Here is a 23250-nt window from a genome sequence, read left to right as displayed (position 1 = left end):
AGTAATCAAATGTGATCAAGGGAATCATAATGAAACATAAATAAAAGCTTCCCGGAGTTGCCTACACTTGCCCCAGCCTCAGTATTAACATCTTCCTAAGTTACCTTTAGAAGACTTAACATGCAAATATATATATATTTTTAAAACATGCATAAATCACATTGTAGAGTCTGAACTTTCCAATAATGTGTTGTCATATAAAGTTGGGCATGAAGTCTTCTTAAGGTTGAAAACTTATTGCAGGTCTGGCAACATTTCCGACAGTTATTATTTTGTTTTATTTTTTATTTTTTTAAATCCCTGGGAATAAGCAAAACAAAAATAAAAATGTCATTATAAAAAAGCATTCATAAATGTCAGTAAGTCTTATTACCCATTAGACAGGTTTGTTGCTTCTCTCATTTGCCCGATTAGCCTGTTTACTATTTCGGCCTTTCTTGAGTTGTAAACGGTCATGGACTGCTGCACTGCCAGAGGGACCATCTTCTCAAACAGGTCTGGAAAAACAAAGAGTACAACAGTAGTTAACTTGACATTACAGTACAAAAGCACTGATACTGTACTGTGACAATGAAAAAACACATGAATCACATTTCTGTCACAGGTCAGCTTGTATCCTGGAGCAGTCATAGTAAAATCTGTGCCAATACTGTGTTTTGCCATACCTGGGGGGGGGGGGGACCATAACACATAACACAAAACAGATCAGTCTGTAACCCAATATTTCTTGTTACATTTAAAATGTACCTCCAGGATATACACCATGGAGAGTAAACTACATTTTTCCAGATACAAAATTCCAGAAGAAAACATTTAACAAAAATGCAACCAAACATGAGAGTTCAGGGCGCTTCAGTACATAGGGTTTGGGAACATGAAAACTTAAGATATCCGTTCTTTTCCCCTGCCTTTTAAATCACTTTCACTAACCTATCAGTCAAATTCAATAAAAGGTATTATGCGAGTTGGGACGTTATCTGCTGTTTCAGCACCTAAAAGTGGTAATGCGACACCTTAAACACCTACTTTATAATTAGGGCTTCTTTTTGGGGTTTTTTTATTAATTGTATTTTGAGGCTTTTTTTTTTTTTTTTTTTTTTTTTTTTTTTAGCTATTTGAGTTTTATTAGATTTTTTTCGGGGCTTTCGTTTTTGATATACTGTATGAAATGAGTGTTTAATGTTACTTTCCAAAATGCTTGAGTTTTTTTCTATCAAAATATGTATAGTAGTAACTCACCGGTACTTGCACATGTAAGTTGTACCTTCTTTGCCGTCTTCCACAACGAAATCCCTATGGTCACAGGCACATTCTTCTGTTTTTTTTTGTGTGTAGGAATTTTTGTACATTTCGCCACAATTCTGTTTTAAATCCTCTGTATCTAAACTATAATACAGCTTTAAATCCAGCTAACAAGCCTCCATTCCTGATTGTAATCTCATTTGATATTTTGCAAGCGGAATCTCCAATAGAACGTAGGAATGTGCTGTCACTCAGTAGTTGGGGCGGGTTTAAAAGTATTCAGAACGAATCAATGAAAGATGCAAGCCAGGAATGCGGGACATTGCCCAGCAGCACTGGGAAATGTATTTATTATAATTTTTGTATTAGGTTCTATTTTTTTTAATGGGAAAAGGGTAAAGTCAATGTGAATTGATTAGCCATTTCCACAGTTTTTCCAGTGTTTATTGTCTATCCACCGAATTCTTTTTTTTTTTTTTAATTTAAATCGGGGGTGTTTTATCAGTTAAAACCGAAAATCAGAAGCCCTATTAATAATGTAGTTGTTGTAACCCTGCTGTAATGTCAGTACAATATAATGATATTGGGACAATGAACTGCAGCCCAGGAAATAAGGAATGCCAAATGACCTCTATATGGCTGGATCATATTTATTATATCATCAGAGCCTCAGAAAAGCCTTAAAATACAACTAATAACATGTATGTTTCTCATTATACACCAGACAATTAATTGATCAGTGTATGGTACGTGCAGGCTTGTAAATTGAAAGCCATGCCAATCAATAATCAATTAATTGTTGCATCTATAAATCACAGCACACTAACAGTAAGAGAGTAAATGAGTTTGTCTTACCAGTGAACTTTTGGCTAATGGGCACTTTGATTACTGTGGACTTTACCAAGGCAGCTTTGCCAATGGCCTCCAGGTCTTTGAGATCTGGAACCCGGTCATGATAGATGAAGTCATTGTCTTTCTTTGCAGCTGCTAGGGCACGAGAAATTTTATCGGAGAGATCTTTCACGTTGACATACTCATCATAGCGGGATGCCACTGTTTTGACCAGCTCTGTTGCATGCTGAAAAATAGATTTCATATTCTGAACATGTCTTTTGTAATGATATAGAGCATCTGCGCATCTACATACTGCCCCCCTTTAGCACTATTAATTATCCGGCCACCAGGCAAGGTTTATTAACCCCTTAGCTTTTGTATTTAAATACAATTTTAAAAAAAACAGCTGAAAGAGATCCCCATTTGAGCAGGACTCCTAAGTGGGACAAATTTTTTTTTTGATATTTAAAAGGTGTGTTGATGTCAGTCACTGAACTAGCTTGTCAGCTAAACATTTACAAGCTGTATTTTACTTTTGAAAAAATGTACGCTGAACAATAAAGGATGTGTTTTACAAGCATGTGTTTTGCAAAGTGTGTTTCAGTAGAACCTCTTTTTGTCTAATTCTCCAAAGCTTTCCTAGTGTTGTAAAACTCTTCATAATAATTGGACCCAGAGGGTCATAACCACATTTTGTCCCATGGCTCTCTGTTGTGTGTCGCCCTGTCGCCCACCCCAATTATCAAATTTTCTATTATAATTTGAAAATTAGAAGCTGGTAAGCTCTTAATTACTATATGCAATAAAAACAGTGCTGATGCACCATTTCACCCAGTTTGCTATTGAGGATCTAAAATAAAAAGGTAAAATAGTTAAATAGCTAGAAAAGTGTCTATATACAGAATAGAGAATATCTACTGCAAGTGCCACTCACTATATCCCACTCCTTGTCAAATGGTATCACCGGTTATATGTAACAATTATATATACCAGTAGTACCACATATTTAGTGCCTTTAACCTGCATTTAATAAGCATGACAATCAGAAAACCCACCTGTAACCTTCCAATCTCCTCCCCAAATTTCTTCTGCTGCTTGGCCAGCATGGACTGGTGGTACTCTGCATTGGCCTGCATGATGCAGTGCTTTGCAGCAAGGACAGGCAGCACTTCCTGGAAATAAAAATACTGACCAGGGGAAAGTCGAGCCACAAACAACCACACACACAACCACAACATGGGATGTAGGAAGAGGAAAAAAGGAAGGACAAAAGGAAATGAGAATTAACTGGTAATGTTTTAGAGAGGTTAATCAATAGGAGTAACAAAAATTGGCAGGCAAAACATTGGCTTGAATTTAAAAACCAACTAGTTTACAAACATTTTTGGGATCTGTTCAATTATGTTTAAGCTTCTGCATTACAGCAGTGTTAAATCGGAATTCTCTCAGTCCTCTTTCAGCTGTATTTATTTTTTTTTCAACAGTTGCTTTAGTCTGTACAAATTTTTGCTTTTAAATGGTGGTTTTGTTCATTTTTATTGATATCTTGATATGATGCATAAGTCGGCAATTTTTTAATACAGATCGCTAATGTAGTTTATATCAAAATAGAGCCTTATTAATTTGCTGTTTTTTAAAAAAATTTTAGAACAGCGTTCCTAGTTTTGTTATTCAATACCCTGTTTTTTGTCTTTACACAATCCATGTTTATTTTTATATATAGATATATAATTGAGTGGACATAACATTTAAGCCAATGTAATTTTTACCCAACAACTGTTGTTCAGATAACATAACTGTGTATGCATTAATAAGTATAGTACAAACAAAATACTACACTTAAAGAAAGTGATTAGAAGATCATTCATATATTTATTTCACTCCCATCCTCCCCTTTCACACCCACACCAGGTTGTAAACACACTGGTATTTGTACTTGTGGGTGCCAATAACTTTCTTTTTTCTAAAATACAACATTTGGCATCCACCACCAAGTGCTCAAGTGTTAGCTGTTCAAAATATTAAGATATAATGTTTAAATATATGAATGATGAAAATTCTTATCATCAGTTATAATGATTTCAGTATATGAAGGAAGAGGTAAATGTTCGTGCTGTGGTCCATGCAACACCACTGCCACCACCAAGGACACCACCAATAATCCCATGGTTAAAGTGAAAAGTCACCTCACACATCTTCTACAAAACAAGAGTGTATAATACTAGAGGGGTTAGCTTGGCCAGAAAAGAAAGGGGACAGTTAAGATTGTAAGGAGTGCTCTAAATGTATTGGTGCACATTGTTGGCATCAGTAGGTTAAGGCAGGTCTCCTGATTGTGTGGAGACAGCAGCACTTTTCAGTCAGAACGATATGGTATGTATTTATTCATTTGTTTACATTTGTAAATACAAACATAAAAAGTCTGATTTTTATACAGCATCTTTTATACATAGTCACGTACCTTTGGTAAATTCTCCTTGTACTGACACTGTTTGAAGGCATCTCCATAAAAATCTGCAGCTTGGTTAGCAAGTCTAGCTATAATAGCATCCTTCATTTTGTCTGTAATAAAGAAAAGTTTAAGAACACACAAATCTTTAAGAAAGTGCTAACGTCAGGGTTTGAGATTTGAAATGCATTGCTGCTCCTGGTGCTGTCATTATTTATTGAAACATTCTTGATGCTGTGGGGAAAAAACCTGAACTACACCCAACTTCAAATAATAAAGTAGTGAGTTAATCTAGACATCATTTCTATCTGCTATTTTTTTCCCCCAATTGGTCTCTGTAGCTGTTCTGAGGCAAAGCCAGTGAATACAAATAAGCTGATCCCTGGAGCCAGCATTACACTTCAGTCATCAACACCAGACAGAAGGATATCTACATCATCAGATGGAAAGAAACGCAAATGGCTGGAGATGCATATGGATCACATTAATTTACTGTAAAGCTACGTCTTAGTTGGTGCTTATCTTGGCAACAGCAGAGTTCAAATCAGCATGCAGTTTTAACGTGTGTTTATTAATTACAGGAGGCACGTGGAGTCTCATTATCTTGCAGGTGTCACACAGCTGTACAAAAGGCTCTAAACTCATTACTACTCATTATAATGCTGATTTTTTTTTCTATATAAGCTTGGATTTGAAAAATACCCCATCTCAGAACATTACCCATGCAGTTGTTTTGCTTCCTTATCACAACTAGTTTTAGAATTTTGATATCATATATCAAAGGATTACATGTAAAATGTGTGAGATTTGGGCATGTTTGTCTTTGTTGGTGAATGGTAACAGAAGGAAAAGTGTTTTCCTCTATAAAATTCAATTTATTTTGTTTTGGGGCCCTCTAGTGTTGTACATGCTCATAATATTGTGCAACGGCCAAAGGAGAAACTATTATTAACAACAAAAAAAAAAAAAAAAAAAAAAAAAGGTCAACAGAAATTCAGGCATGCCGTTCAACCAGAAGAAAGAGACACGCCTATTTAATGAATGCTCAAGAGTCTTCCTGACAGTGTTTTAATGACCAGGTTTGGTTCCATTTCAAATAGAAGTGAATGCTACTGACGCAAATAGCTGTTGTAAAGGATTTGTCAAGTAATAATGGTTGTTAGACATGATATTTTCTAACCATGAGCTGAGAGCCATGTAAAAGTAAAAAAAAACTGCTGCTTCTAGTATGACATAGGGCATAATCAAAGGGGAATGTCTCATCAGATCAAACATGAAAGATCTGTATATTCAGAGGTTGAAACAATGTGGCAGTGAATATCTGCTGGAGACCACCTGTAATGGAACTTCATGAGAGAACCAAAGAATACACGACACTTCAAACTGAATAACTGTCTCAATGGTTATCACAAAAAATTTGTAGTTTTGACTAGTTTTATCCTTTTAACATATGAATATTTAAAAACATGGGTAAATAACACACGCTGCCCAGATTGAGGGCTTTTATGTGACGTCACATGTTCTCCAGCCACCATATTGGCGGTCAAAAAGCGCTGCATATCAATGCATGCCAATGACGGATTATTCGTGGTATTATTGGATTATTAATAGTTTTAACACGCTTATTTGTATAGCCGATTTTTTCATTAAAAATATACACTTAAGGGGGCTCCCAAGTGGCGCATCCAGTAAAGGCGCTCTGCGTGAGTGCAGGATGCGCCCTATAGCCTGGACGTCGCTGGTTCAAGTCTGGGCTATTCCACAGCTGACCGTGGATGGGAGTTCCCAGGAGGCGGTGCTCAATTGGCGTCACTGGAGGAAGGGGGGGTGTCTAGGTCAGTCAGGGTGTCCTTGGCTCACCGCACACCAGCGACCCCTGTAATCTGGCTGGGCACTTGTGGGCTTGCCTGCCCGGGAGCTGCGTTGTCCTCCTATACTGTCCTCCTAAGCATGGTGAATCCGCAGTGTGTAAAGAAAAGGTTGGCTGACGGCACACGTTTCGGAGGACAGCGTGTGTTCGTCTTCGCCGCCCCAGAGTCAGCACAGGGGTGGTAGCGGTGAGCCAAGCATAAATAAATTGGGAGAAAATAAAAAAAAAAAATTGCCAACGACTAAATTTAAAAAAAAAAACTAATAATATATATATATATATATGTGTGTATGTGTGTAATATATATATATATATATATATATATATATATATATATATATATATATATACATATATACATATATACACACACACACACACACTTAAACGGTAAGCGGGTTGGTGATTCTCGTCCTTTAAAAAAACTCTTTCATCGTGAACAGAATCCTAAAGGCACTGCATTGTGAATGACAATTTACTAAGCGCAGTGGTACAATAACAATAGTAATAATAATAATAAAATAAAACAGACTTAATCATTTTAATTGTATTGAATGTATTGAAATGTTTCACACAGATACATTTCTACAGCAAAAAACAGCAAAAAAAGTAATGTATAATAATAATAATAATAATAAATCATAATCTGTGGATTTAAATTTGAATCAGCACAGGCATTAACTATTAGCTATACTTTTCCATATTTTTAATAGTGTAGTTTCGAATTTCGCGATTGTAATTACTAAAGACATTACTTATTTTTGCGGGGGGGGGGGGGGGGGGGGGGGGGGGGGGCTAGAATCAGTCTGTTTATCATTGTAAGTTGCTGAGTTTTTATAGCTGAATATCTGCATTGTGCAAATATTAATCTGTTTTTCAATACTGATCTGGGAAGCGATGTAGGGAGAGGGATCCTCAACTAAATATATCCAGATATCACTGAAGTCGTGGTTGGGGAGTTCATGGCTCTCCAAATGCTGTAAAAAGCACCAGCGGTGCACAATAGGGATCACAAACTCCCAGAATCTGGCACGTGTGTGTTCTGTGGCAAATACTCACTGTAGTGTTGAAGACACCATATTTGCATTAGCTGCCATCATTGTTTTGACCGCCAGTACAGCGCTGGGGTCACGTGGGTGAAAACCCTCAATTGACTAGGTTACGTTTTTTATTTTTAAATCACTTATTTTTTTAAACATAAAAAAATGCATATACACACACACCTAGATGGCAAATTAAGTAATTTTAGATGTGACCTGGCAAAGACAACTGTTCAAGACTGTAAATGCTTCAATAAAAGTGACTCGTACTCTAATCCCGCCGTTAGATCAAACCAAAACAAAATATAGTAAACAGGATACCTGATGTGGCTTTCAGATAAAACACCTCCTGTGCCTGAGCCAGCATGATCTGACTGAGGGTCCCAACTGTGTCTGGAGAGATGTCCATGGTGGGCTCTCGGTTTAAAGCAGACAACACCGTGTCTTTAATGTAGGAGAAAGCCCCGCTGGCCAGCTGTAAGAAAAACACAAAACACAACGAGAACCATTAGAAAAACACTAAGCAAGTTAGAACTTCCTGGCACCTAATAACTTCATGTGTTACAGTTCAAACTAATTCCAATGCAATCAGACCTAAAGCAAAAATTCCAGAATGCAGCAGTGCTGTAGTGAAACACAGATTAGCTGGACTTTGTTCCAAACAACCATGTGCAGAAGTATATTAAAATGTCTCTGCTGCCACCTTCTGGTCCGGCTTTGGAAATAGGGGGTGAATCTATCCAATTCAAAACAGAGCAAACTGAAACCACAAGTTAGAAATCACATCTGAATACAATTTTCATATATACCAATCAAAAGAATCAAGATTAAAACATTTTTAGACAGTACTGCAAAATAACCTAGATAGTTAAAATATACAAATACATTCTCTCTCTCTCTCTGACTCCAGGAGAATTCCACTGTATTTAATAAAGATGTTGCTAGTGAACCAAACAATATAGATGGTCAAACAAAGAAAGCTGTGAAAATCCATACTGAACATATTAAAATGATACAGATCTAATTTAACATAAACCTGATGGATATGATACTTTCAAGCATAAATCATGGGTCATAAAATCTAGAAATACATTTCTCAAAATCTGTTTTTTTTGTATAAAATTATGCTCTGTCCTACAATGGAATTTCTGTTCCCAGAAAATGCTGTTAATTTTAATCAAAGTACCTGCAGGAGGGAGTAGATATCTCAAAGTAAAGCGTTTCTCATAAATACAGTTTATTAGCACTTTAAGAGGAACACTTCAAGATACTGTTTGCTATGATACAACCTATAGATAAAATAAATAAATATATTATTTTTGGTTTAATAACAGCAAGAAGTATAGAGAGAGATAGAGTGGCAACAAGGACAATCCCATGATTTTACCTGATAGTATTTAGCAGCAGTCTTCAGTCCTTCGTCGCTATCCAGGTTTTGTTCAGAGGCGATCTGGCTGGCCAGGGCACCAATATTGAATAAGACACAACTCTTCTCATATCCCAGACTAGCCAGGGCTGCAAGGGAAACAGTCTCATTTACAAGATGGATAATATCACACACACACACACAGACACGTACGCACAGACAGACACGCACACACCAAATGACACAACCAGTACCAATGGCATCTAAGTACATGAGTAGAGCGTTATCTGAAACAATTAAGTACGCCTTGACGCCCAGTTCTGAGTCCCACACTTGTAATTAAGCATTTCATGAAGAAATTTCTTGTCGCCACCATCATGCTGAGAACAGCCATCATCATAATGATGATGACTCGCCATCTGGTATCACTTGAATCCATAGCTAACTAACTACCTATAACACAGAATGTGATAGAGTGGGTAAATGTTTTCATTCATACAACTGCACAATATCGATAACAAATGTAAACAAACATATACATTCACACTCACTCACTTTGTGGTTTTGTCATTACTAACTATGATGTATTGTGAGAGACTGCTTTGGAATAAGTGTGGCGCTCTTCAGTTCTCCAGTATGAAATCAGTTGGTTCATGGAATATAACGAAGTGTGGCTGCTGGAGCATGATTTTGAAACGGGGGTTACTTGACTCGAAAAACGTCTTAAGCATATTCCTACTTGGTTTGATTGAATGAATCGTACACAACAAGCTTCAATGTGAAACTTAATAGTGGAACTGTAATGCAAATGAATACATAATCATTTCAATAGAAAACATGTTAACTAAAGCTTTTGACGCATTTCCAGCCTCTCCTTGAGCAGTATATCATATAAAAGCCATTAAAACAAATTAACATTGAATGTATTGGAGCTCTCTTCCATCACGCTTTGTGTGACATCCTGTCGTTGACTGGCTCTATAGCCACAGTATTCTACTGAATGCATATGTCCCGTTCCTATATTATTTAGCTATTGCTTTGTTTTGGCCGACCTTTGTTGGTTTAAAGGCTTAGGCATACAAAAATACTTTGTTGCTGTTTTTCCTTTTGTTAATTTTGCACCAGAATACTTTGCATTCCGACATGGTTAACCCTGCCATCGTTCACTGGTGTGGGTGGCTGTCAACGATATGATGTAACAGCGGCGCCAGAAAGGTTCCAATATGGTGGCGGCCTGAATTTCCATTGGCCAAACACTTGATTTTTTAACAAAATTGGCGCAGCGAGACGCATTTGTTATGTATAGAGCATTTAGAGAGCCTTGTTATTTTGAGTACAGTTCCCCTTTAAGCTGTATTTCAATAAAGAACGACAAGTTTTTTAATGAAAAAAACAAACATTCTAGCCTACTTCGCTAAAGTAAAAACATGATTCTGTTATTTTGAAATACCACTGCTTCAGATTATTAGTAGTGCTTACAGTAACAACAGTTTATCTAGAGGTGGTGTTGAACTTAAACCTGCTGCAACATGAACTTCCTTATTTAAAAAAAATAACAACAACCACCGTCTGGTGCTCTGTTGCCTTTTCTTTTAGAGGATTAATTTACAGAAGAACAAACTAAAACTAAATCACCTAGCCTATATTTAATTAATCATTTCTGTAGCCTCCACAAACGGTTCAGCATTTTCTGTTGCAGTCACACCGCTGCCAAGCTGTTGTAAATAGCAGACCTGTTCCTTTGAAACCAGGTACCCAGTTCCTGTTTTGGAACCGACGAACCGAATACAAGTATCAGGGATGCTTTTCCAGCGAGTGTCGTTATGTTTTTAATAAAACTGATCATTAAAAACACACATTTACTTTGTAACTATAATTGACACGCTCACACTCAGAAGGAAAAAAAAAGGTCTGCAATATGTTTATTACAGAATTTACTTTTTTTTTTTTTTTTAAAAAGGTTTTTTTTTTTTTATTATTATTATTCTATTTATTTCCCTGGAGAATAATTCAGTCTCACTTTTGTATGAAGGGATGAAAACTCAGATGGATAATTCAAACTATTCTCACTTTGACATGAAGGGATGATTGGGTCTTCTTCAGCTAGGCTTTGGGTAATGTGAATTTTCTGCACCTTGATGGGATCATTTGCAAGACAACCCCAAACCAAACAGGACAAGATTTCAGCTATCTAAAAAAGTAATTTAATCCCAAGCCGAACATATACACTGACGTGTTTGCACATACCATGTGGTTAAAGATGTTTTTAAATTTTAAGCTTTGTGAAATTTACAATTAACAAAGTTCATATAAAAACACACAATAGCTTTCACTGTTCTAATAAAACTGTTATTGTGGAAATTGGAGATTATTGTTTATTTTGTTAACTTTAATTATACAGGGCGATGTCATAGATTGCACAATATTGTCGGAGCGTCGCAAAAGCTGCCTCGTTTATGCATCAGATCATATGTAGTCTGTCAAATATTTTGCCTTTGCATAACATATTTTATATATCCTCCAGTTTTCGCAGTCTTTATTATCCATCAGTAATATTTCTCCATTCAGACATCTGGCTCTGATAAACTATAAGAAACTTTGACAAGTAAAAAGTGATTTGTTTAATAGTTATTAGATTTTTTCCTCCAATTATGTATGTGATTCTTTATAAACAGTTCCAGGATTATTTTCCTGAATCTTTTCTCAGTTGAAGGATACCCCATGAATCATTACAAGTACCAGATAAATCTAGGCTTTAAAAGTGAAAATAATGAAAAAAATACTTTTGTAATAGTACCCTCTCGATGAAGGCTCTATCTTGTAGGAGTTGACCTTGACTTTCGTTTGTGCTCTCTCCTTAGGCACGGGACACAACTCCAGCTGCAGTCAACAACCACATGGTAGAGCACTCCTACAATTGCACACACTTATCACTGTTTTTGTTCTTTGGTACTTTCTAAAAACTGCTGCATAGAAGATATTTAATCCTAGGGTTAGTTAAAAAAAATGACCTCAGATTTCAGATTGCCAATGGTATTTGAAATCCAGAACATGTGCCATTGTGAAGCACACTGCAGATGCAGTGTAAATGTATTCAAGTTTTATGCTACCCGTGTCTCTGGCACGGAAGACAGGCTCAGCCTTATGCTTAATGCTGTGTTACTAAAGTACCATTATGCCGTTAATCTCCCCCCCCCCCCCCCCCAGGGAAGCACATTTCTCACAAATAGCGGAGGCAGTCACACAGATGATTTTTGAATATATCTAAGAGAACCGCTTGGCCATTTGTGATAAGAACTTGCTAATGACCTTCTTTAGCACACATTATTGACTGTCTCACAACCCGGAGGTAAATTGAGGCTGGCTGGCTGACCAACCACCTATCTGTATGTCATACTTGAAATGTGCAAAGAACATTCTTTAGCACAGGTTATCGATAGTAACATAATATTAGGGAAAATACAGCATGTCTGTTCACCATCTTTCTATTAAATATGGTTTTGAAGGTTACTGCTTTAACATTTGCCTCGCAATAATAATGTTTTTGATGTCTATAAAATACTTTTAAAAATTAAAAAAATCAGCCAATGGTTTTGTATCTGCCTAGCACCTAGCACAAATCTGCTTGTTCAAAGGGTGATGATGCCTTCTATGCAATGGATTTGGAAATTAAAACCCCAGAGGAGGTGAGTTACACTTAAATAATAATAATAATAATAATAATAATAATAAGTAAGAAAAATAACCTCACCAAGCTTGACTGAGCCTCCAAAAAGTGATCCTTTATCAAACGCATCCTTCCAGGTAAATGTTAAACATAACTGAAAAATAAAACACATAATTGATGTCCATTGCAATCTAATCATTCTGTCCCACATATCAAGGTCCTTTTTAATTCAATACAGAGATAACCCAAATTTGTCATACCTGATTTTCAGAGAATGGAAACTTGGGTTCAATGACACACAGCTGATCATAGTACCTGTAAAATAAATAAATAAAAAAATGACAAAAATAATAATAAATGATATGCATTTGGAAATCAACTTTTCTTTACTTCTGTATGGCATTTATAATGACAAGAAGAATCACATAGACTCCGCACAGAGTGCAGGATGCGCCCTATAGCCTGGAGGTCGCTGGTTCGGGTCCAGGCTATTCCACTGCTGACCGTGGACGGGAGCTCCCAAGGGGGCGGTGCATAACTGGCTGAGCGCCACCCTAGTGGGGAGGGTCTAGGTCGGCCAGGGTGTCCTCGGTTCACCGCATACCAGCGACCCCTGTAGATTGGCTGAGCGCCTCCGGGCCTGCCTGTAAGCTACCCAGAGCTGCATGGTCCTCCGACGCTGTAGCTCCAAGGTGGTTGCATGGCGGGCCCGCAGAGTGAAAAGAAGCGGACAGCTGATGGCACACGTTTCGGAGGATGCATGTGCCTGTCTTCGTCCCTCCCGAGTCAGCGCGGGGCTAGCTGCAGTGAGCCGGGTTGAAATAAATAATTGGACATTTCAAATTGGGTTGAAATTTCAAATTGTACCAGTTTTTACATCAGCTTGTACTTGCAATGAACTGCTCCATACCTTGCCAAATACAACTACTTCTCCCAACTATAACTGTATCTTGTATCTCATTTTACTCTTATAGGTAACAGTACACATGTTTTTTGTATTTGCTCTTATTGGGAAATCATTTTCATCCATTTATCATACTGACTACATGTTCTTACTGGACTTTACTCATATAAGCAAATATTTACTTTAAGTTATAACTGCTCTTAGTCAAACTCGCTCTTACTTATATCTTACTGATTTTTTATTTTACTCTTACTTAAATTTGATCTTATTGTACTTTCATAACAGCAGTTATCTGTATTACGATATTCTGTAATGTGACATTTTATAGTACGACACTGTGTGTGTGTGTGTGTATTTGTCCCAGCACAAAATATATATATAAAACACAAACACACAGTGCCTATAGAAAATCACACCCCCTTTCAACATTTTCACCTTTTGTTGCCCGATACCCTGGAATTAAAATGCATTAAAATAGTGTTTGCTTTTTCATTTATCTACACATCCTACCCCACAACTTCTAAAGAAAATATTCTAGAAATGTGTTGGTTGGATAAGTGTCTACCCCCCCTTGTATTAGTAATCCTAAATTAGCTCAGGTGTAACCGCTCACCTTCAAAATCACACACCAAGTTAAGTGGCCTCCACCTGTGTTAAATTGTAGTGACACACATGATTTCAGGACAAATTCAACAGTTGCTGTAGCTTCCCTCTGCTGGGTAGTGCATTTCAAAGAAACGACTCAACCATGAGCACCAAGGAGCTTTCAAAAGAACTCCGGGACAAAGTTGTTGAAAGGCACAGATCAGGGGACGGGTATAAAAAAAATATCAAAGGTCTTGAATATCCTTTGGAGCACAGTCAAGACGATTATTAAGAAATGGAAGGTGTATGGCACCACGAAGACCCTGCCTAGATCAGGCCGTCCCTCCAAACTGGATGACCGAGTACGAAGGAGACTGATCAGAGAGGCTACCAAGAGGCCATGGCAACTTTGCAAGAGCTGCAGGCTTTTATGGCCAAGGCTGGTCAAAGTGTGCATGTGACAACAATATCCCAAGCACTCCACAAATCTGGCCTGTATTTTACTCAAGAAAGCCCACCTTGAATCCCATTTGAAGTATGCAAACAAACACTCAGGAGATTCTGTAGCCATGTGGCAAAAAGTTTTGTGGTCTGACGAAACTAAAATTGAACTTTTTGGCCTAAATGCAAAGCGCTATGTTTGGCGCAAACCCAACACAGCACATCACCCAAAGAACACCATCCCTACTGTGAAGTATGGTGGTGGTAGCATCATGTTATGGAGATGTTTCTCATTGGCAAGGGCTGGGGCACTTGTCAGGATAGAAGGGAAAATGAATGGAGCAAATTACAGAGAAGTCCTTGAGGAAAACCTGCTGCCCTCTACAAGAAAGCTGACACTGGGGCGGAAGTTCACCTTTCAGCATGACAATGACCCAAAGTACACAGCCAAAGCTACACTGGAGTGGCTAAGGGACAAAAAGGTAAATGTCCTTGAGTGGCCCAGTCAGAGCCCCAACCTAAATCTAATTGAAAATTTGTGGCATGACTTGAAGATTGCTGTCAATCAATGCTCCCCAAGGAACTTGACTTTGAACAGTTTTGTAAAGAAGAATGGTCAAATATTGCCAAATCTAGGTGTGTAAATTTGGTAGAGCATATCCCAACAGACTCACAGCTGTAACTGCTGCCAAAGGTGCTTCTACCAAGTATTAACTTAGGGAGGGTGGAAACTTATCCAATTATGATTTTTCAGTTTTGTATCTTTAATATATAATCTTTTTTCTCAATAAAAATGTTTTCCCCTTAACAGTGTGGAGTATGGGGTGTAGATAAATGGAAAAAAAATCCTCATTTAAATGCATGAAACTCTGAGGAACTGACACATCAAAATGTGAAAGGTTCAAGGGGGTGTATACTTTCTATAGGCACTGTGTATATTATATAGATATATATTAGTGCTGGGAAAAATAAAAAAGAGAATGCGACATTTTTGTAAAAAAAGTGGTTTGTAGGTACATGTTAGAATGTGAATGTTACACCGTTGGTCTAAAGTGAAAATTATGTTTTGAATGGTACTGTAATCACTTTTGAAATAAGCACAGTGCATCTGTTGGGTTTCTGGTTTTCTGCATTTTCCAACGACTTTTCTCCTCTCTTTTAAAATGGGGTTTAAATTGTTTGAATGTTACTGTTTCACTTTGATTTGAAAGCAGAATGAAGAAAATTAATGCAAATGAAAGCACAACATTAACAACCGTCTTGTTCGACACAATGCAATCAATGTTAAAAACAATGTTACTTAAAAAATGTTGCAGTTGTTAAAATATCGTGCTTTTGTTTGCAGAGAAAAGTCGGTGGAAAACACTGAAAACCAGAAGCCCTATTTGTCAAGAAAGCACTCATATGCATCAAATGGTAGAAAAAAGTGTTGTATAGCACAGACCAGAAGTTTGCACTGCAGGCTACCTGTCATTAAAAACCTGTTCACATACTCACATTTTTCATTCTGTGCTGATGTTGATTATATAAATAATTGTGTGTGGAATAATCAGTTAAAAAAAATATTGTTTTATTTACATTCATTACATTTAGTTTTAAACTGATCTTAGTTTTATGGCTTCACAGAAATTCTAAATATGTCCAAGTACTTTTTGCTACTGTTTCTTGCCCTGTGGCTCTCTGACATACTATGATTTTGGTTTGTGGCTCATGAGGCTTGACCACCCCTTATATAAACCGTTCAATTAAGAAGCTTTATAAACAACATTTGTTTCCACAACAACTGTTTCCACTTTATAGTATAAAATAGCTTCTTATTTATGTTGCATACATGTGGTCAGTTTCAGAAAAGTTTAATGACTCTTACTGACATTTTTTTTGTTCACTACAGCACTGCAACCAACTAACTGATCGGAAGGACTGAAGATCAACAGACGTCCTCCGTTCTGCTGTCAAGCTAAGCACTCTCTTCATCTACCAAACTTAAGCAACGGATGTCAAACTGCTGAACCCTGGCGATAAGGGCCAAGCCTGGAAACATTCTGCCTGGACTCATAGCGTGTCGTACGGTCACTGAAAACACACTGCAACTACATTAAAAACGCCTTCTGTAATCTGCTTCCACAAACTGCAAACAGTGTAATGTTTCTAAAGACATGTCAAGTGGGTAAATGAGAACAAACTGAAAATCCCATCTTTAATGCAATTGTAACTATGACAAGGTGCCTGGTTGTCTCAGAGAATGACTCTTAAGCAACAGACCAAACAAACAGGAAGCTACAGTCTTATGACCTCAATATGACAGCCACAATTAGTCAGGTGAATTGTTGTGATCACCAACACATTTTTGCATGCAGTACTTAACCACCCTAGTCATATTTAGTCAGGACCAACAAGATACAAGTCTTTATCCTTGTGCTGTCAGCTGCTTTGTAAAATGAACTGCCCCAGAGAAGTCAAAGTTTCTTCAAACTGCACTTGCACAATCACAGAATACAGCATCTCCAAGCATAGTCTACCATCTGGAAAACAAAATGTCATATTACCATCTTAGGTCACAGGTAAAGCAGATTTTGCCCGAGTTTCCATAAAATTAAAAACAAAATTAGACTTTGACCCAATTTTCTATTTACAGCCGAGGAAAGGGCTAAATAGCACCAACGCTTGTTTCTCAACAGTGCGGTCAATCTAATTACACATTTCCACTCTCAATGCCAAAATCATTCTTTTAGAAGAAAAAAAATATTCTTATCTTGTTGACAATTATTTTCTCTTCTTTTTAAAACCAATTAGCTAGTTAATACATTACAGGTTTTATTTGCATTTAACCTTTTCCAGGGTTGGCGATTTTTTTTTTTTTTTTTTTTTTTTTAATATCTGATTTAAATAAGCTTTTTTTTTTTTTTTTATGGATTTTTTTTTTTTTTTTTATTATGGAGTTTTTTTTTTTTTTTTTTTTGTAGCACCGTAGTTGTAGATCTACTGCACCTCTAAACTGTAAATTTATGGATGTTAGAAATGGTGGTTTGTGAATAGTTACATATCAAACTAAATTACTCAATCTTAAATGAATACATAAATAAAGCAAAATATTTATCATTGCGGCACCCTCTAAATGTGAACTACAATAATTTAGTGATGGAGTACGCCAGAGAAAAATACCCCTCACTCATCTCGGTCATTTTTTTCTTTTGCTTTTCCTTCTTTGATTTCCTCTTTCTGTGTCAGTCAAAACACACACATTTGTTACTTAGGACTACTTTGCTTTTTATAGTGTGTTCAACTGTTAAAGCTCCTGATTGCACCACTAAATAAACCTGGTTTCAACAGGTCTTAACACAGTGCTCAATTGTCTATTTGGGACCCCACTGTAATGTCATCAGAATCGCTTCAGCAAATATGTTAATGATGGGGCAGACGCTGTGCAACGGGGCAAGACGTCTTCAGAATACCATTTCAGTGCTGTATTTATTTATTTATTTTAAACGTCTTCGCTCCATTTATGTGCTTACACTCGCATTTGCACTATGATCAGAATACAGCCCTAAGAGTTTTAGTTTATAGACAGTAAGAGTTTAAGATAGTTGTGTTAATAAAAGGTTTTCAAAACATACTTTCCATGTCTTTTCCATGACAAACTATATAAAATAGGTAGTAAATGAAAAAAAAAAAATATTTTAAAAAAATGAAGTAATTTAAATCAACTTGATTTAAATCAGCCAACATGGACCTTTTCTCCACAATAAACCCAAATATTTAAATTTAACATGTGTGCAAAACCAACCTGGAGCATCTTTCAGACTTAAGGGCTTGACAAGAATTTACCATGTTTTTTTAGTCTATCAAATAAAATTCAGAAAAAAAAGGTTACCGTTTTCTTTTAGTAAATTACAGCCGTGTTTAAGAAAGGCTGGGTTAACAGTGCATACAATCAATTATGGGATATAATAGCATCAGTTACAGGGCTCCAAAACATTTCCCCATTGAGGGTCTAGGACAACTACAATTGGGGGTTCTAGTGAAACTTGTTTTTTTTTCTTCATTTATTAAAGTTCAGATTTTTTTTTTAACAATACAAAACAAACACTAAAAGCCACAAGCAGAAGTTTTTTTTTTCTGTCTAAAAGAACAAAAAGGCATAGTAAAAGAATCCACATAAGCAAAATTCCATAAAGATCAAAGGACAACCAACCATTCTACTCAACCAGGCATCCCCCACTGCTCTCACTATTAAAGGAGACCAAATGCTCAGGTTTTTAAAGAAGTGCAGTCTTATTAGGCTTATAAGCCTATGGCTGGGGAAGCCTACTGTTAATGCTGTGTTTATTATTAGGCTTCCCAGCCAAAGGCTGGGAAACCTATTGTTATTGCTGTGTTTATTTTTTATTTTTTCCCGCCAAAAGCATGCCTATGTGTGGACAACCAGACTGGCGTCCCCAAGTGGAAAAAGTTGACAGTTTGGCCACTAGGCTAGAACTCGTGAAAATATTGGACAATTTTCAAAACTCTTGTCGACAAAAACGAATTAAGATGGAGATCTGACAATTTCAGCAGATAGTGCACGAACGGCCTATAAAATGTCTACGTTGAAACAAAATCAATTGGAGGGTTGGTTTGCCCGCTGCGTTGGATTTGCGCAAAATATTCAAAGACCTTCTTGTCTGAAACCGCAAAGTTGATCGGCACCAAAACTGTCACGTTTGCACGACAAGGTCCTTTCTAAGTTTTGTAAAATCCCCGCTTTTTCATTAAAAAACATGGATGCAGTGAGCAAAATAACAATTTCATGTGTGCTATATTTACATATATTAAAGTATAACTCCATACTGCAATACACTACAGACAGGAAACAGAGTATGAAGGTAGAGGGTAATGTGAAGTACTGTCGATTTCAAAATGGCGTTTTGGTCACATGGTTTGGCGGCCATATTGATAATTGAAAAATGACTTTTATGACCCATAACAAGAACAGTGTTGCACATATGATCTTCAATGTTGGCACAGTTGTGCAGCCCATAAAGTAATAACCGCTAAAATCAAAAGCAGATTGGTCACACGGTTTGGCGCCATATTGAAATTAACATATACATTTTATCTCCTAGGGCATGCCAATGGGGTCATAGTTATAATGGAACACGTATAGGAAGACATATGTGCTCTATGAAAAAATGTCATCACCCGCAACCTTTGACCTCTCCAAAACGTCAAACTAAAAAGTCTCCTTGCGCCTCAGGGATCACAGTTAGAGTCATGGTTCATATGGAACACATATAGGAAGTCATAAGTGTGCTATATAATAAAAAAATGTAATTACCTATGACCTTTGACCTCTGCTAAGGGACAAAAAAAAAAAAAAAAAAAAAAAGACCTTAAGGAGAGCAGATACAGCAATCATTTATATTGAACACATATAGGAAGTCATACGTGCGCTATAAAAAATATAAAAATCACCCATAACCTTTGACCTCTGCTAAAGTTCAAAACCCACAAACTGGCCTATAACTCCTCAGCTGTATCTAACACAGATCAGTGCACTTAAACGTCAGCGCAAGATTATGCTCTGTACACGATACAACTTAAGTAGCCCATTAACTAATTATAGAAAACGTAACAAGCTGTATCAGCAATTATTTGTGATGACTGAACCATGTTTTCTTTGGAAGACTTTATAGTTGCTAGCAACTCTAGTTTATATATAAACATTTAATCATGTTAACTTTGTAGCATAATAGATTTTCTGTTTACGCATAACCCGTTTGTATGCTTGGGGCTTTCTAATTCTTTCCATACAGGTGTGTTTCTTGGACCTTTGTTTCAGGTTCCGGTAGTAATATAGGTCATACATGTGATATTGTAATAGCCTGCAAGCCTTTACATGTTTAACTGCAGTTTTAACAGAAATCTACACAAGGATCTTGAAAAGAAATTATTCAGAATAGTTAGCATGTTGTGTTTTTGTTTTCTGTTAGGCTATTTGTCTGACAAGAGTAAGTTGATACACATTATTATTTCCTGTTTCTTTGTAGTCTTATTGTAGTATCACGGGTGTGCAATGTTTGAAAAAAACTTCTTGTTACAATGCTGGAATAATCTACTGGCCCCCCTCCCTGTTGCACAAAACACGCACAAAAAAGTAGAACACAACTTGTAGGATTTTGTTTTAATTTAACAGTGAACACAATCAATTAATTAATTAATTAGTGATCAACAGGGGAGGATCTAGCCTTGTAGCTTGACAGGTTCACTAAATTCTTCAAGACACACAAAAAGTCCATGTGACCCCACCTCATTTCAACAAATGCATAACATACTTTAAGGAAATGTTCCTTTCAGTGACGTCTGGAACACATTTGCTAGTAAACTGAAGTAACATACTAAGAGTACAGCAATAATAAGAAGTATTTGAAGTTATTCAAATATAAAAATAACTTCTGCTTTAAGCTGACTTCAACTCCTGGTGTACAGGTGTTTTAGTTAGTTGCATCACAGATACAAAATCATTGTCAACTATTACTGCTGCTTCGTGGAATTCAGATTTTTCTTGACGTTCTTTCAGTTTTGTAACTGCTGAACCCCAGACAAGTGTAACCTGTCAAGTTTCTCTGCATATTTTATTGTTATTCTACCAAAATACTTGCAATATTTACAATAGGTTCCACAAATTCTGCAGAGACAAAATGTTTTTCATTTGTTTATTTCTATTATATACTTATTTTTTTCTAAACAGTGTATAACATTTTACACCTATTTTTCCTTATTTAACATCTTGTCCCATGATGACTAACTGGAACACTGCAGCAGCAGGGTGATCCTGGTTTCATACCTTGATTACTTTTTTTCGGCACAGTAACATTACTCTCACTGAAATAAATGCATAAAACAATTACTACATAACACACTGCCATGAGATTTATCTATTTTATTTTAAAATAATAATACTCTATTGTACAGATATATAAGCATTTCACATACCATTATAAACATATTTGACAATCTTCATGTTTTAACAGTTTCACAAATCAATGGATTGTGAATGTTTAATAAATATATTTTAGCCCGACATTTATTAAAGGCTTAATTGTGTAATGAGTTAGTTGCCTAAATTACTTTTAATATGAGGTTTACTGTGTGCAATGCTTCTGCACTGCAGTTCACCTAAGTGCCAACCCACCTGTTACTGTATTGTATGTAGAAGAGAACAATACAGTATCAGTACTATTCACCTGCCCGGTTATCGTCGAATTGCACCTTGGTGTGGCCCTCATTAGATACCGTAATATGTGACGACGACACATATTACAGTATCTAATGTTGTTCCTGGTTTGTCGTCTCCATTTGGGATACATTTTTTATTATACAATGACTTCCTCTTAACAAAACAAACAAAACAACAACAAAAAAGGTTTACTGTTTTCAGTTTATAAGTAGACTTGGTGAAACCTTTCAGCAACATTAAACTGGTTTGGTTTAAAAATACACGTTTTTAAATGTCCCCTTCATCATTACGTAACATTTATGAACAAAAGAAAATACACGATGAATGTGTCAGGAACATAAACTTAGCCCCAACTGAACACCGCAACAAGCGGTAACACTACCTGCGCAAATGTCTGCGGTAACGAATTAAACCTGAAAAACTGCTAAAAACTTTGCTGTTACTTTTCATCTGAATTGGCATAAGATCATTACTTTTGATGATCGAATCATCAGCAGTGGTGGTCCTGGTGGTATCCAAAGCAATACATCAATTGCTATGATATTTTACCAGTCAACCTAGCTGTGAAGCAACTAATCAAATTTTAAAAAAAATAATAATAATAATAATAATAATAATAATAATAATAATAATAATAATAATAATAATAATAAATAATCCAGGCACTAGCCGAGAATGAGAATTTCTAGTCGTCATGTAAGTAAGACCCAACAGGTAGTAGCAGGCCCAGGAAGTTCTGCTAACAATATTCACAAACAATGTACTGCGTACCCTCTCAGAGTAACTTCTGTGTTCAGCCCTACTCCTACAGTCGCTGAGCTGAACTTTACGCAAGACAGAACTCACCTCAGGAGAATCTCCAACGAGCTTTCATGCTTGTCAAGCGGCCTCCCCACCGCACTTTTCCGCAGCTTGTTCAGTTCTTCCACGGCTCGGACATACTCCCCCTGTTCTTCCCCGGCAGAGTAGGTAGCGCAGATGAATTTAGACAGAGGTTTCACCATGTCCACCTCTGACGACTTCTTTAATGGGACTGAAATAAACGTCGCCATTCCGCCTCACTAACAAGTAGAAGATATGCTAGGCAGAGCAATCTCGCAGTGATGAACAACAAACCTCAGTACTTCCTGGGTATGGCTGAAAAAGTCAGATGACGTCTGTGCGTAACTCTGTGACTGTTCTGGCCGCGATAGCTGGGGTGGGAGTAGATCATCTACAGAGGACATGATAAGCAAAGTTTGGCACAATACCACACAATTATCACGAGAGAGACACCAACATAGATATGTTTTAAAAAATGAATAAACATAAATCTGTGAACAGTTCTGACAGTAGGAAATGGATTGTGTGCAGTTATTGCCAGATGGTCAACATCTCTGGAGTTTATTACGGTATTATAAAAATAAAAAATACCTTGCAATTTACGCTAGAAAGTCAAGGACATCCTATTTTGAAGGAATGCGACATTTTGACACGTGCATTGTTTCCATGATATGCGCATTAACAACACTTAATTGTTAATGTTTAATAGTATCCCATTGATCTAGAGCAGATGTTAAACTAGGGCCCTGCAAAATTGACAGGGGAATTAAAACAACACGACTAACTGAAACGACTAAACCTCCAAATGTCTGTG

General features: G+C 36.8%; 1 protein-coding gene across 2 annotated transcripts in view; it reads right to left on the bottom strand.

Annotated features, from left to right (window-relative positions):
- Positions 1-22754, bottom strand: part of LOC121312938 (programmed cell death 6-interacting protein-like) — a 28269-nt gene extending 5515 nt beyond the window's left edge. The window contains exons 1-9 of one of the 2 annotated variants that reach the window (XM_041244911.1): positions 22461-22754; positions 12729-12783; positions 12553-12622; positions 8823-8950; positions 7757-7910; positions 4538-4638; positions 3132-3263; positions 2098-2320; positions 374-497 (exon numbers count right to left, since the gene is read on the bottom strand). In XM_041244911.1, the coding sequence (XP_041100845.1) occupies positions 374-497; positions 2098-2320; positions 3132-3263; positions 4538-4638; positions 7757-7910; positions 8823-8950; positions 12553-12622; positions 12729-12783; positions 22461-22666 (1193 nt within the window). In that variant the 5' untranslated portion in view covers positions 22667-22754. The remainder of the gene's footprint in view (positions 1-373; positions 498-2097; positions 2321-3131; positions 3264-4537; positions 4639-7756; positions 7911-8822; positions 8951-12552; positions 12623-12728; positions 12784-22460) is intronic. The other variant, XM_041244912.1, reaches the window with a different exon arrangement.
- Positions 22755-23250: the final 496 nt, after the last annotated feature.

The sequence above is a fragment of the Polyodon spathula genome, chromosome 3 (genome assembly GCF_017654505.1).
Source record: "Polyodon spathula isolate WHYD16114869_AA chromosome 3, ASM1765450v1, whole genome shotgun sequence".
NCBI classification, from domain to species: domain Eukaryota; kingdom Metazoa; phylum Chordata; class Actinopteri; order Acipenseriformes; family Polyodontidae; genus Polyodon; species Polyodon spathula.
Note: the sequence above shows the minus strand (reverse complement) of the source record. Positions and strands in the feature narration are given on the sequence as shown.